The following is a 10,820-nucleotide window of genomic DNA, read 5'->3' as shown; positions in this document are numbered from 1 at the left end:
CATTAACACTAGAAGTTCTGCTGAGGCGTATTTTCCTTGACATGTTTGTCATTGCTTAGCACAGAATTAGCTGACTGGGGTTTAGTAAATTAGTAATTGTCATAATGCACAAAGAGGAATATTGTGTTGGTCCAAATCAATTTTAAAGGATCAGAATAAAAAAATCAAAGCATACAGTAAAGAATGAACTAAAGGTCCAATTCCCTCCAATTCCATGTGTAGTCCCCAGCATGGATCAATGCCAATCTCCTCCTGTAACTCCACACACCACCCTTTAGATCCCAGTAGCCCTCCTTGCTGCCCCACTGTCCACTTTTCCAATGGCTCCCTTGACAGGCACACTGTTCTCCAGCTGCCCACCTACACAGTACTACAGAGCCTTTTACCATCCCCATTGAGGCACTGACATGCTGTAGGAGTAAAAGTTGAGGAGTTCAAATCTCAGCATCACGACCTCCAACAGGCCACACTTCACTTGGCTTGCAGCTTTCCTTGCAGCCACAGCACATCTGCAGCCACACAGAGAGCTGGTGTGCTGTGGCACCAGGCAGCAAAGCACCCTGTCACCTAGAAACTTGGTACCAGGGCATCTTTGAGCAGAGAGATAAATTCTGTCCCCCATTTAATCTAGTCCTTGCCCTATATTTCCACTAATGTAGAAGTCTGAAATATTGTGTAACTGAATTATGCTTACCTGACAAAGTTAAACAAGAGTTAACAATCAGTAAAAAGTCTGTGTCAAAACAGAGGGAGCTGCATGTTCTTCAAGTGCTCTCACATATTTCTTTTGAATAAAAGTATCCTACTGGTTTCAAAATACAAAAGTCCCAACAGCAGGTTTTTCCCTATAGTGTTGCATCTTAGAAGAGAAGTATCATCACTAGATATGAGAGTTAGCTAAAACCCAGAACTCAACGGGAAAAGAGATTTGAGACACCACATATCACTTCCTTCTGCAGGCATGACTTTTTTTTTATAGAAAATAAAAACCAAAAATTTTTTATTGACTGTACTGTAGATATCTGTACAGAGTGTAAACTTTAATATTTCACCAGATAAGTGAATAATTCTGGAGAAAGAGTTATCAAGCACCTTCATTTCAACACATTTTTGATATTTACAGTAAGACATACCTGATTAAGTGTATGAATAAAATGAATTAAAAGTTATAAAAAGTTATACAAAAAAAATCTTTTACATGTTTATATGGTTTGTTATTTTATGATAAATATACAATTAAAGAGGAAGATGTCACACAGTTAGGACTAAGAATTGGCTCTGTTTAAAACTGTTACTGTAGTGTCTGAAAAGGGAGTGAGGAAATGGGGATACTAGATTACTGTTCTGATCATGACATTGTGAAATGTGTTCTGGCAGAAGGCTCCCAAGCCCTGTTTTTTTCTGCTGCTGCAGACTGGCTTGTGGGTAAGCTTCCTTTCCAATACACAGTGTGGAAGCCAAACTTCACTCCCAGATTTGTACTGCTAATTTGACATAACAATATGCATTTTGATTTTCCCTCCCCACTCCAAACTTATTGGGGATGATAAAAACATCAACTCTGCTTTGATTTTCAGCACACTTTTTTGCTGTTACTGAACATTGGTACACAAATTGGGCATCACCATCTTTTTTCCTTTAAGCACCAAGACACAGGTGACTTTTCTGGAAATCAGATTTTTAACTGCCATGGTTTCTCATGGTCTACAAAAGGCATGGCATGGTTTGCTAAAGAAGAAAGATGACTAGGATAGGATTCAAAGACCACTTTCAGGCTTACAGAATCAAACATAGAAATATTATTTTAAAAGCTCTTGGGAAACAAATATGACTGTGTGTCCCTTTAAAACCAAACACCTCCAAATGAATAAACATTCATTCTTCGATGAACTATCAGCAATTGAGATCTATATATCTGGGGTTTGTTTAGTGGATTTTAGGAGACTACTCGGGAATCCACCTCAGACTGAAATAGAATAAATCTCTTAAAATCCAACAAAAACTTCAAATACATCCACTAAGCAGTGCTGATTACCTAAAAAGAATCACGTGCTGTGGGAAAGAAACACATGACCCAGGGTGAGAACTACCCTTACAGCACATGGATAAAGTATTTCCATAATCTCAAAAGTTGAGATTCAAGTTTTGGAAGTGGAAGGACTGGTAGCGGGAAGGAATGCAATTAGGCATTAAATGTCATATTACAGGGTGTTCTCACCCACACCTATTCATCCTTGGGACCCTTTGGTTGTTTCTCAGCTAGAGATATGGTCCAGCTGCATATATGATGGGTTAAGCATGCCACTATGCAGATAACTGCTGCATGCTCTGAGGTACAACCCACTCTCAGGATTTGAGTCATGCCATCCCTTTACTCTGTTTGGTATTTGTTACTTCAATTTTGCCAAGAGATATTTCCTCCTAGCCCAGCACAGTTGCACCTAAGGCCTCCACATTTACCTTTAAAAGCAAGGAAATAATACTACAAGGAGCAACATGTAGTTGGACCCAACCTGGCCAGTTCTGTCTTGCCTAACTGCTACAAAACAGTCATTGCCTGTGTGTGCGTCTGCATACGTGCATTGTGGCTTGCTGTCAGCAGCATGGAGCACTTATCTTTAGGGCCTGATTGTGTTGATAGGAGTGAATTTTTTACAGCACATTTTCAAAAGGTGTCTGCTGCTCTAAAGCTTATTTTAATGCTCAGTTTCTTTCTATACAATCCACTCCAACTGTGTTGTCAGGGCAGCGGCAAGAACGGCCTCCTGGGGTAGCCAAGCAGAGGTGAGTACAACCGCCATTATTCACTGTACAGTAGTTATGTCCTGGGAAAGAAGAGAGGTGTAAAATGTTAAAGAAAAAAAAAAAGCAAAAGAGCCATAAAAACCACATAGATACAAAAAAAGTGCAGATTTCATGACTACACTAGAGAAACAAGCCATAATGAAATTGAGAGTGAAACAAAACTGCTTTGGGGAGATGGGAGTCATCATATCCCTTGTGTCAGCTTCTGATACTCACCTCAAAGAAAGACCCAGTTACCGGGACAGAGCAGGAGAGGCAACATGAAAAAAAACACGCTGTTCCTGAAATGCCCTTCATAAATTGGCCAAGTGGTCACAAGACATTAGAACCCAGAGACAGTGAATGAGGAAATACAGAAAGCGCAACACAGGGGGCAAAGTCCAAAATGCTACAGAACATCATCCCTGGATACCACCCACTACAAAACCATAGAGGAATGACCCATGAAAACAAAACAAAAAAATCATGTGGGTGGGGAGAAGTGCCTTAATGTTGGAGGGTAAAATGAAAGAGAAGACAGTGCCAGGAGCAGTGGATCTGAGGGGAAAGGCATCTATCAGAGAAAAAGAAAAACACTTGCAACAGACATATGATGAGAAAGAAATGATACCAAGGTTCTGAATATTATAAACACAAGCATTTATTCAGCACACAATGATGTTTTGTTTTACACTGCCTACCAAAATGGAACTGTGAATTAACTAGAAATAACAACGTAACTGATTTCTTAATTATGACATTTATATGCATTTTTAAGCTCTGAACCAAGCTTTCAATTAAATTATGTTTTTTACTATATATATTGAATAATTTGAAGATAAACTATCTCAGGTGTTTTTTAGGCCTAAAGTAAAACCACCAAAACTATCATTCCAGCCACGTTGTAATAATAAAAAAAGTGAACTCTTCTCCTAGCTGTGATTTGCTAAGAACAACATAACTGAACAGTGATATTGCTTCCCAAAGAATAAATTGTTATTTCAAGGATATCAACTTCCTCTCTTCTGAGCTTCACAAGGGGCTTTTTAATAACGTATCTGAAAAACTTAACATTCAACGGAGCAGAAAGACCAGCCCAGCCACTCTACTACCTGCTGTTTTCTGAACATTCCCTTTTTAAAACCACTGGATCTCATTAAGGACATGTGGAAAACCATGGTATTTCTGCAGTTTAAACTTAAAAATAAGTAAATAAGGCCTTAGCCATGAATACAGCTTTCCATTTAGACAATGACAACATAGCAGCTTTTGCCATGTCAGATCCTCATCTTGATCATATACTTGTCCTTTCATAATGGATAGGACAGGCCCCTTCTTCCCTCCTTATTCTGGTTTCATATGGCAACCACAACAACCGCTTTTATGAAAAAAAATTTAGGTGGCTTTTAATTTCTTAGTAAATGGAAATCTAAACATTAACCAGTTCTTCAGTAATACCTAGATCAGTTGGGAGCCTGTTAATGGGAGCTGCTACTAAGTTCATTTATATGCTAAGGTGTTGCACAGCTGTAAAAACTTGAGAATCGTCTGGATTACCTCCTGGGCACTGAGCAAAGGCTGTAGTGATTCCATAGAGACGGGAGCGCTTGTGAGGCTGGAAGTTATCCTTTTCTATCGAAATTGTGCGATCCACTGCTACAACAGCATCCCTGCATATGCAGAAGAGAACAATCAGAAGTGAGATGAAGGTGGAGGTACAGGGGAAACCAAACCAAACCAGCCAACCAACCAAAAAAACAACCACCCCACCCCCAACAAAAAAAGGGAAGAAATCTGAAGTCGCTCTTTTTTACAATCAGGAAGTGACACCAGAAGCAAAATCCTCCAAGACCTCATCTTTCCTAGACAACTCAGATATGTCATAACCTTCATTCTAGGCAGCTAACAAATTTAGCACGGAGCCACCTTACTAATTTTGAAGGTACTTCAAACACAGGACAATGTCCCTCTACAGGAGCACATCTGTTAGTAGTTTTGACACATTCTCCATATTTTGCCCCTCTGACATTTTCTGTGGTATAGCTGACATTGCAGCTATTATACATAACGATTATGTACAATGTTGTATTTCAGGTGAAACCTGATATCCGGAAGGCATACAGCTAGTCATAAGCAATCTTTTCTTCCTAAAAATAACAGGGCAGTCAACTGAGAGACTTGTAACACACTGTTTCCCATTTATACAAGCCTATTCTAGAATAGCACTTCCCAGCTGTTAGGTTCTAGCTTGGAAATCCTTACACACATTAATAGCTCTTCCTGCTGCAATTGATGGAGTAATTTGTGTAAGAGTTTGCAGATACAACCCACGCAATCATTTATGTCAAGGAAAAATAAATATTTAAAAATGCATGGACTGGATGTTTTTATGGAAAATATAGTGATCTCTGAAGTCTTGATCATATGTCAATGTTTTAGATCACTCGCAACAAAGAAAGCGTCATCAAGACTAAAAATGTTTTTTTCTTATTTGTGGTTGAACGTTCAGATAATATAGGGCACAGAAAGCCACGAATGACTAATTTCTGCCCTCTACAATGCAGCAAGTACAGCCATAAGGGAAACATGTTAGCTCCCACTCCTTTCCCAAAAATGTTCAGTGTTAAAAGCATTTTCTTAGAGGACAACTCACTATGCTGAAAATGAAAACTCAGTTAACTGGCAATATCAGTAGGTCAACTCTACAGAGATCCACTCCACCCTGCATCAGCTATTGCCAGGAAAGCAAAAAAAAGAAATGTGTGAGAGGTCAGACATGAGAAATGCAGTATATACTTCAGTTTCTACCAGGGAAAAGAACAGATTAAAGCACTCCATAATTTCTTTAGCAGATAACATACCTTCTCCAGTCTGTGTAGTATAAATTCTTCCCATAGCTTGTAACACTAAAAGGGTACTGAATTCCTTCAACAATCTTTCGTCGACTAAGCTGATTAGGGTTCATGCATTCCAGCCTCTTGGTACCTGGGTGTAGTGAAACAATTAAGCCTTCGAATCAGAGCAAGAGAGCTCTCATGGGGGATGAAGGACAAGCATAAGCATGCATGCATGAACAGAGTAAAACTTTCTGTAAGTCTTTCAGTATGCTGCTTAGCCAAAGCCCTCCCCATGCCACATCTCCGCATGTGCCAAAGATTGGATGGAAAAGTACTTTGGTGCTTATGCTAATCAGCACACCAGCTAACTTATAGGAACACAGATGTCTAGTGCAGCCATAGACACTGCTCACAAGCTGAGATTCCTGCTACAGATACCAGCATCCTCAGGCTGGTGTGGAAGCTGACAGAAGGTCTCCTCCATTCTGGAAGGCTACTTCAACCACTAACCAGTTTCACCTCCTCTGGAAGGCAGTTTTGCAAAGTCATTTTGGTGAGCATGTTCCCAAACTGCTTGCTGGGTTGGGCCATGAAGGCAATTCTGTGGGAAGAACATCTAACTTGTAGATGCAAATAGGGTGTAGAAAGGTCTAGCTGTAAAGCTACTACACACTTTGGGAACACTGCTAGTGAATGTAAACACCTGTAGTTTTCTCTTAAGTAGTGGGTTTCAAAATGAGGGAAAAAGGAAAAGAGACAAATGTGAGAACAAGAGAGGAAGAGAGAAAAAGAAAAGAAAGATAGCACAAGGAGATATATTTGTAGGTTGGAGAAAGTGTCTTACAGTGAAAAAGAGAGATCAATCTTTTTATTTTATCAAAAACTCGAAAGGTCACTTGAAGTGTAAAAGCACTTCCACAGGAGATCATCTCTGGCAGAGTCTACAGGGAGAAAGACAGCAAGATGGGGAAAAAAAAAAATAATTCAAATGAGAATTAAAAGCACACTTATTTTTACTGGTAAGACAATGGCACAAAACTAACAATGGGTCAGTGGCAGAACCTTCATCTCTTGGTCTTTAATTCTAGTGTGAATTGCTTTTTCAAGACTTGCTTCAGTCAAATATGAGCCAGACTTTGCCTAAATTTACATGTCTTAGAACAATAGCGCCAGATTAGATGAATCAGTGTTTTTTCCTGGTCTGAAACTCACAACTTCTTCTACAAAGGCCTAAGCACTACCTAAAGAGATAGCCACATACAAGACACAGAGATATAAACCTGTTGCATTCCTAGAAAGCTTTGTGATCAGAATTGAAATCTTTCAGCTTGCACAGTCTCACGTGAATGCTACAGTGGTAGTCACAATGAATAAACGGAGAGATTATTAAAGCCAAAAAGAAAGGCATGAAGTCTAAGATGCAGCCCAAAGAGCTATAAACATTAATTGGCTGTGCATAATTTCACGATTGGACATACTTATTCTACTACTGTGCTAGTTTTGACTGGGATAAGAGTTAATTTTCTTCATAATAGCTAGTATGGGGCTATGTTTTGGATTTGTACTGAAAATAGTGTTGATAACACAGGGATGTTTTCATCACTGCTAAGCATAGAGTCAAGGCCTTTTCTGCTTCTCACCCCACCCCACCAGTGAGTAGGCTGGGGGTGCACAAGAATTTGGGACAGTACACAGCCAGAACAGCTGATCCCAACTGACCAAAGGGATATTTCATACTATATGATGTCATGCTCAGCATATAAAGGTGAGGGAAGAAGAAGGAAGGGAGGGATGCTCAGCGTTATGGTGTTTTGTCTTCCCAAATTACCATTAGGTGTGATGGAGCCCTGTTTTCCTGGTGATCACTGAACACCTGCCGGCTGATAGGAAGTGGTGAATGAATTCCTTGTTTTGCTCTGCTTGCGTGCACGGCTTTTGCTTTACCTATTAAACTATCTTTATCTCAACACACGACTTTCCTCACTCTTACTCTTCCGATTCTCTCCCCCATCCTGGTGGGAGGGAGTGAGTGAGCAGCTGCGCGGGGCTTAGTTGCTGGCTGGATTTAAACCACAACAACTCCTATTATGAAGAAAAATTTTAGCATCTCTTTACCTGCATCTACCCAGCACAGCATTGAGGAATAAGGATCAAATGTCAGCCCATTTGGTAACCCAAGATCATCTTTAATGAGAATTCTTCTGTTTGTGCCATCCATGTATGAGGTTTCAATTTTAGGATCTTCTCTGTTCCAGTCAGTCCAGTACAAGTTTCTTAAGGGGAAGAAAAAGGCAAGAATTAAGACAGTAACTGATTTCAAAAGATTGTTTTAAATGAGGAAAATGCTAAGGACACAAAAGTAACATGCACACACCCTAAATCATTTAAATAAATAAGAAGGACCACATTGCACTTTGAAATAGAAGTAACGAAAGTCTAGTAAAGATGTAGCAAATGTTACCCTTCCATTAAAAACAAAAAAAAGCAAGCACACAGATGAGAAGAAATACTTTCTCTACACTGCTTAGGTTATGTGCAAGATGCCAGGCAAAAGACCTCTATTTCAACAGTTCTAAGGACCATTCAAAATGTACGTCTACGGTTCTCCTCCTCACCACCCATCATGTCTACTCAGTCTAAGCAGCAGGAGCATTTGGCATACATTTGTGGGATTCATTCAAAACTACATTTTTCTTTTCAGTCACCAAGTAAACAACATACAGTGGAATCAGAGTAGTTCATGGTCAGGGAGAACCCTAGAGACGGCCATTAATTCACTGATGCTTTTTTTTTTCCTTGGATGCACTTTCTGTGGCTGAGAATTTACATAGCCCCTCAATGCAAGCACCTTTGTTGTTTACTCCTTAACACACACACGGAGTCTACTAGGAGACAGAAGTCCGTGCTGCTTGACCTGAACCCAGAGCCCTACTCCGTCAGTGGGGTTCTGCATGAACAGAGGTCCCTCTTCAGTCTGATTACACTTGTGCCTCTCCCCTTCTCTCACACCATGAAGTGCATTCGTTTCTTCCTTACTATGCTGTCACTTGATGTACATCCACAGATGTTTTCACCCCACCATTATGTGAAAATTTATTTTATGTTAAAGCAATTAGAGAAATCAATACCATTACTTTTTCATTTAATTCTGTATCACTCAAATTTTCATGAATCACATGCATTCTTTTCCCACTACAAACTTTGCTTGCAAACATCTGGAATGAGGATGCATCTTCCAAAAAACTCTCCCTTAGCAATACAGTACTTTTGTTCATAAATGAATTCTCATCTATTATATCAATTAAGCAATCATTTAGTAGAGCTTTCCAGCAATTCAAGACTGAAAAGAAAGCCTCTTTGCTTCTGTGCTTCTGAGTATTTTGACTGAAATGCCTCCTCTCAGCAGTGGCCATGCTATATAGAAAGTTGCACTAGGACAATAGCAGGCAAGTTCAGACAGTAATGAACAGACATGCAGCACTACCATGGACTCTGTAGCAGTTTTAATTTTCCCTGTGTTTCTTCCAATATTCAGAGACAAAAAATATCAACAGATCAAAGACTACATAAAAGTATTTAGATACTTTCATTTTTGCAGGCTGGAACCATAACTTAAAAACATTTAACACTTTCCTACTGACACTCTGCTAGGCTATTTCTGTGACTGCAGCTTATAGGCTTAATTTTCAAAGTATGTACTTATCAGCATCTTCAAATAGAAGCCTAATAGGACCTTCTCAGGCAACTGAATGACAGGAGTGAAAATGATGACAAGAGACACCATGGGAATTTTCGAAGAAGGAACACTGTACAGGAAGAAGGGCTGTCATGATGGAAATAAAAATACAAGATTGCTTAATCTAGTATTTTAGACCAGTAAGCTTGCAAAAAAAAATTTTTTAGGTAAGAGCAACACTTGTCATTATGGAGACTATGTACTGAAAGCAAGGTTCAAATAAGCATTTGACAAACCTCTCAATAAAATATCACATTATTACCTAGCAGGCATTTTAGAAGTTTTATTTTCAGTCTACCACTCAGACACAGGACACAAGTAGATTGTTCCATTTTGGTTTGTTAATTGTTTTAGGAAAAGATAGTCCTATTATTGTCTACAGACAGCCTAAAAACATGGACTCAGAGTACATGCTCATGTTAAATAAATAAATAAATAGATAAATAAATAAATAAATACAAGCTTTGCACATATCTCTTGACAACATATCCATACCCTCTCATAGGATCCACAACAATTGCTCTGGGATTCACCAGGCCAGTGTCAAAAAGGATGCGACGCTGGCGCCCATCCAGCCTAGCCACTTCTATCCTATCCAGTTGAGAGTCAGTCCAGAAGATGTTGCGACCTAGATGATCTACAGCTATCCCTTCAGGGCTTCCCAAGTCTGCAGAAGAACAGAGAAAAACATGCCTAGGCATTATATTTATTCCCAATACACAATGTCAGCCTCATAAGCATAACTCCTAATTGAGATAAGTTTTCTTCAGTTTTCTGGCTGTGGTCCAACAAAAGCTACTTCATAGCATTTGGAAGAGGAATATGCATTTTACCTTATGAAGTTTAAATACACAGAACTTTCATAAATACATAGAATGACAAATTCTATGGGGAACCAACTCATCATGCATGTAAGCTTTCCTTTGGGGGTGGACACAGAAAAAGAGTTGATAGAGAAATAAACAGTAGAGATTATCAAAATCTTATTCTACCCTCCTTAGCAGGCCAAGATCTACAATGGATTTTATAATCCTTAATATTTCCCCTTCTTTAGTACTGGCATACATGGCACCCCTCCTGAAAACTGGATTTATGCTAAGTTTAGCCAATGCAATACTTAAAGATAATCAAGTTCCAACGCACTAGAGATAATGATATTAGCTAACTGATGGAATTTAGATCCAGTTCTTTGTTTTTGCAGCGCAATCCTTTTTGGAACATGTTTTAGTACTGTATGTGCACAGTTTTTCTTGGACAGTTAGTTGTTCCAAAAGCAACAGGAAATAGCAGATAATGACCTTTCTGCTTTAGCATTAGTAATTTCTAACTCAGATGAAGGAAGTAGAATAAATATATAGCACTCCAAGGTTTAATTCAGCCACTAGGAAAAACTGCTCTATAATTTTCAAGGTTCATACATCCATTGAAAAAGAGCAGGAAGGCTGTGTGATGTAATGAAGCCA

The 10,820-nt window shown here is 39.1% G+C and overlaps 1 protein-coding gene across 3 annotated transcripts in view; it reads right to left on the bottom strand.

Moving 5' to 3' along the window:
• Positions 1-943: 943 nt before the first annotated feature.
• The window catches only part of NID1 (nidogen 1), a 46,890-nt gene continuing 37,013 nt past the window's right edge, over positions 944-10,820 (bottom strand). For all 3 annotated transcript variants that reach the window (XM_075043228.1, XM_075043229.1, XM_075043230.1), the window contains 5 exons: positions 9,853-10,024; positions 7,737-7,894; positions 5,646-5,769; positions 4,342-4,454; positions 944-2,825 (listed from right to left, as the gene is read on the bottom strand). In XM_075043228.1, the coding sequence (XP_074899329.1) occupies positions 2,704-2,825; positions 4,342-4,454; positions 5,646-5,769; positions 7,737-7,894; positions 9,853-10,024 (689 nt within the window). In that variant the 3' untranslated portion in view covers positions 944-2,703. The remainder of the gene's footprint in view (positions 2,826-4,341; positions 4,455-5,645; positions 5,770-7,736; positions 7,895-9,852; positions 10,025-10,820) is intronic.

This window comes from Buteo buteo, chromosome 12 (assembly GCF_964188355.1).
Source record: "Buteo buteo chromosome 12, bButBut1.hap1.1, whole genome shotgun sequence".
In the NCBI taxonomy this organism is placed as follows: domain Eukaryota; kingdom Metazoa; phylum Chordata; class Aves; order Accipitriformes; family Accipitridae; genus Buteo; species Buteo buteo.
Note: the sequence above shows the minus strand (reverse complement) of the source record. Positions and strands in the feature narration are given on the sequence as shown.